General features: G+C 38.0%; 1 protein-coding gene across 1 annotated transcript; it reads right to left on the bottom strand.

Moving 5' to 3' along the window:
- Window positions 1-1664: 1664 nt before the first annotated feature.
- LOC113729877 (small ribosomal subunit protein uS14m) lies at window positions 1665-4403 on the bottom strand. The gene is given in 2 exon segments (XM_027254179.2): window positions 1665-1896; window positions 3855-4403. A coding segment is annotated over 1 exon segment (402 nt). The 5' UTR covers window positions 4294-4403; the 3' UTR covers window positions 1665-1896; window positions 3855-3891.
- Window positions 4404-5031: the final 628 nt, after the last annotated feature.

The raw sequence follows: 5031 nt of genomic DNA, 5'->3' as shown, positions 1-5031 counted from the left end.
TTTCAAAAATTTTAAACTATATATTTCAAAATATTCAAAAAAAACACACTTCAAACATTTTTTTAAAAACTTCTACAGTGAGTTATAGTAAAGTTTTAGACAAACACCCAAAAAAATTACTTACCAAACGGGGCCAAGAAGTTTTTTTTCTTTTCAAATTAATTTGCGGCAGCACAGAATCTACAGAGTTTGAGAGCAATTAGCAACCAGCGTTTTTTTTTTCTTTTTTATGCCTATGGCCTATGGGGATCTATGGGGTATATTCCCGGATGCGAAATGGGCTGGTTTGGATTGGTCATCTTTTTAAATATAATGCTATCGTAATAAACAATAAACAATAGTTCAAAAAAATCTCATCCATACAATATACAAATACTTCAAAAAAATTTTATAGTAAAAATTTAAAATTTTTCATATACATTACTACAGTAAAATTTTTTAAAAATATTCCCAAAAATAGCTAATCCAAACGGACAAATGACAGAATTGAAAGGAGAATCACCTTCCTAGGTACGTAGCTATGAACCTTCTTAATTTATGGAAACAAGGAAGTTTCATCGTTCATGCATAGCTATTAGTACTATCAGAGTATTAGACCAGTAGTATAATAGTTTTGTACACTTTAAATAATAGTTGCTTCAAGGTACTGTGCCTGTATTTAAAAAGGCCATCTCATCATCTACTTACTACTACCTATAGAAGATGATGACATGATAGCTCAATTGCACGAATGCAAGGCAGCATGGCACCACTTGGGGTTCCCTCTCTCTGGCAGATTGCAACTTCCAAATGCCCACAAACGGCGCATGTTTAAGAAGCTCAACTACCGGCTAAGGTTTGGGGTAGAAGATTGATTACCCTCCCTACCAAACAGACTAAAATCCTACCCTAAGGCAGATAGACGGAAGAAAGAGGTCAGGTCATCACAGGATTATTTCCCATCCCGGGGAGCAAGCAGCTGTAATTCCCCGTTTTCCAGTTCAGTAGTTCACTAGTGCTACTAAACACATCTTCAAAATTCACGGCTTGCGTACCTAAAAAACAAAACGCAAGGCACCTTTCTTACCAATCTCAACTTAATAACGTTTTTCCACCTGGCTGGAAGACCAGCAGCGATTTTACTGGTCAGCTTAGCACAATCTGGCCCAATTCACAATAAGTAGGAAATAAGATGTCATCAGTCCTAACTACTGAATAATACCTTACCATGGGCTGGGGTGAGGTGAGGGTTGAGACGTTTTAATGATGCAGTAACATACATCCACCAAACGAGCAAGCAAACATATTGATTGACACTCTCAAATGAACAGGGAAGTAGTTGCTTGGGCCAAAACATAGAATGCCTGAGAACATTTCGTCATTCCGTAACGTATTGATAATAATATGTCTTTCAAACCGTTTGTTCACTCGGGGGCATGAAAACGGCATCATCACCACCTCTCTCAGCATAACCACACCAGTGGGTATAAAATGGAGTACAAGCACCCTCACAGATTTGTGCATTTGTAAAGTTATGAGCAAAAGAATAGGCATGCCTAATTATTGCAGCAAGATCCTAGTTCCTACCAAAGCGATAGGGGTTCATCTGTGATCTTGACATCCAACTAGCTGACATGCTTCCCCACGAAATAGAAGAAGACCAGCCATGCATGAAGAAAAGAGGAAATTGGGATACAAATACTCTTATCCCCTAAGAAAATAGTTATTATTAACAGAAGAGACAGCTGCCAAGAACAGCATCCAACATGATTACAAGTCAAGATCATTCAAATGACCCCATTCTTATTTCTGGTTAACAGTCAAAAACGTATCTTCAACGTCCTTGGCTCTCAACATCTTGTATTTGTGTTGCTCCAATCATCTGGGAATTAACTTGTCTGTCAACAACCATTGTTCCTAAACCAAAACAAAGCACCACCATAATTTAGTTAAATTTTTTTTTTTTAAGATACAAGATCATATGCCAAAGAAGTGACGCTCGTTCACAAAGCGAACTAGAGAGAAGACAAATAATAATGCGAAATCAACATGCTGTCCATTCAGACCCAACATTTAGCTTCAAACCAGATCTGATTCCATTACAATTCTGTGCATGTACATATGATACCAAAAAAGAAAAAGCATCCCTTACTAGACAGCAACAAAAATCTTCCAAATTGGAGGGAACTCAGGAGCTCTTAATGTTAAACAGACAACCTCTACCTCTCTACAAAGTTCACAGCCACTGTGAGGGATTTATACAGCAGTTCCATTTCTTATCAATAAGGTGCTTAAACGAGATAGGAGATATGATGTTCCGTCCTCCAGTTGCTACACCTGCTTTTATATCGCGCAATAGCCCTTTTCGTGTTTTATACGAGGAAGCTTACTATTTTCCAAAGAAATAGTGAAAATTGGAGAAAACCGTGATAAAACCAAAGTAAGAAAGTTCAGGTTGCATGATTGAGGTGCCTCCAAAGATACAAAAGACATTGTTCCAAGGGTGCACCAGAAAAGGAAATAAAAACATTAGCCTAATAGGATAAAAAATAACATGCAGCAAAGGTGAAACGGAAGGGGAAACTGATAATACTATTGACATGGATGCTATCTAGTCATGTAGCTTTTGGATGCAGTTACAGTATGCTTTCTAGTAATGGAGGGGAAAATCTCGGCAGCAAAGGAACAGCCAAGAACTTTGGTTCATGATTTAAATTATGGAAGGCCTTTGTGGCATAGAGTTTGTCACTGTAAGGAGTTGGACCCAAGGGTAACCATTAGTCACAATCTTGTATCTCACCAGAGTTGGAAAAAATGAGTAGGACAGCCAACGGGTTACAGACAATATCTGGAGCAGATGGTTCCGAGAATTCAGATGCCATGTCAGGCATACAACATGAATACAGTAAGACAACACGAACACCACATAGGAGCAACTTGTTAGAAGAATGACCATCACTGCCGCACAATGAAGCAGTATATGCCTACATGCAATTTCACAGGTAAGAAATTGGTTGAGACTTCAGAATTTTGATTCATGATTGTAGCAACATGCAATGCCCAGGAAATCTTGACATACAGGCACGAAGCTGCTCGTGCACTTGCAAATTTAAATAATCAGATGCTCGTTTGACTGTCTACCAGAGTAGATTCCAGTTTCAACATTTCATTTGATAATTAGCGAATCAAACATTACATAATGAACTTGTAGAATTCCTTATCAACGATCACTATCAGTAAAGCACGAAATACATTATTCCAACAAACATGACTAGTAAGTAAATAGCAACCATTACTTAATTGAAATGATGTTATGACACAACCCAAAAAAAAAAAATCGAAAGGGTTGACAAATATACTAGTGCTAACTCAATGTCTAAAGCAGAGTGGTATATGATAGCTTATTGCTCCACTATTGAAGCACAGATGCATATCCAGCTTCTTCACCCTCCTAACCCTGTGTCTAAGCCAGGCCAAACAAAACAATGATGGACCCTCGATGGAAAACAGTGAGCGTGTTTGGATAGGAGATTATTTGGGATTTTTTTTTAAAAAAATATCGTAACACTTTTTTTACGTGATTACGTGTGAGATTGGAAAATATATTGATGATACAAGTAAGTAAGTTAAAGTGTGTAAACAAGGTGGTATAAATCCTGAATAACTCGTTGGAAAAAGAAAAACAAAAAGACAAAAAAAAAAATCAACAACAAGATATTGAACGGATAGCGAACATGGGCGACTAGCTTAAACAGAGTATCATCCTTCAGGAAATTCACATGGAGGGACAATCCTTATAAAAGAAAAAAGAAAAACCAACTGGCAGAAAAATTAAGCACATTAAACAAAAAAAAAATTTGTGGCCTCCAACTCACCGATGACCGCTCCAGTGGATGATTAAAAAAAAAAGTTCTACCAAGAAGCTTTCTTAATGCCCATTAAAGCACCCCGCGATGCCAATTCTCGGAAACATATGCGAGACGTCCGAAAAAGCTGATAAACGGCACGTGGGCGACCCGTGAGAATACATCGGTTTCTAATCCGGGCAAAGGCACTGTTTCATGCCAACTTGGCCAGCTTGTAGCGATGCTTCTCCTTGAGCTCGTTTGGAAGTTCAGGATCTCTAACGAGGGCTTTGTAAAGCTTTCGCTTGTCTTCGAATTTAGCAGCCATCAGTCGGCGGTTGTGATCTTTCATACACCGCTTCTCCTCTGCCAAAACACTGAAATTCCTCGCCATTGCCATCTGTCGTCGGAGAAACGAAAAATAAGATGCAGCAGCGCCCACCCGCACGGTCATTTTCCGTCTATCCATCTCTTGGCAGAATGCCGCTCCGATCAACGTTTTCCCCGCCTCCCAGGCCCCGGCGGGCCAACAAAAATACCTTCTTTGTTTTAGAAGTCGTCTATCAGTTCTGGATTTAGGAGTAGGCCAACAAAACGTCTTTTTAACTACCCGTATTACACTTCTCTTATGTTGGGCCGAAGGTTGTTCGGCCCTTGTAATCAAAGTCCAATCCAAATTTACCCCAGTCAAACCCCAAAAACTTCTCGGGGCCCATTTTATATGATGCTCCCAATAGACGAAGCACTTCCGCTTTTAACCGTCCACCAAGTTTTCATCCCATCATTCGTTTTCGATGGTTACACTTAGGGGTGTGCATCGAATTCGAAATCGATAATTCGAAGGTTTGAATTCGAAATTTTTTGAAATTTTGGTATTTGATAATTAAATTTCGAATTCATCAATTCTGAATTCGAATTTGTACCGAATTAGTAAATTCTGATTTCACCGAATTCGGAAAAATTTATATATTATTATATAATATAAAATTTATAATATAATATAATATTTATATAAATTTTATATTACATGTATAAAAAATATATTTATATATTAAAAACGAGTTTGAAATCAAAATCGGAATTCGAATTCCGATTTGAAAAAGTCCATTACCGAATTCGATTCCGATTTTCGATTTACCGATTTCGAAAATTTGGAATTCAATTCGAATTCGGTCGGTAAATCGAAATTTTTCGATTTTGCACACCG

The sequence above is a fragment of the Coffea arabica genome, chromosome 2e (assembly GCF_036785885.1).
Source record: "Coffea arabica cultivar ET-39 chromosome 2e, Coffea Arabica ET-39 HiFi, whole genome shotgun sequence".
NCBI classification, from domain to species: domain Eukaryota; kingdom Viridiplantae; phylum Streptophyta; class Magnoliopsida; order Gentianales; family Rubiaceae; genus Coffea; species Coffea arabica.
This window is presented reverse-complemented; position numbering and strand designations above follow the sequence as displayed.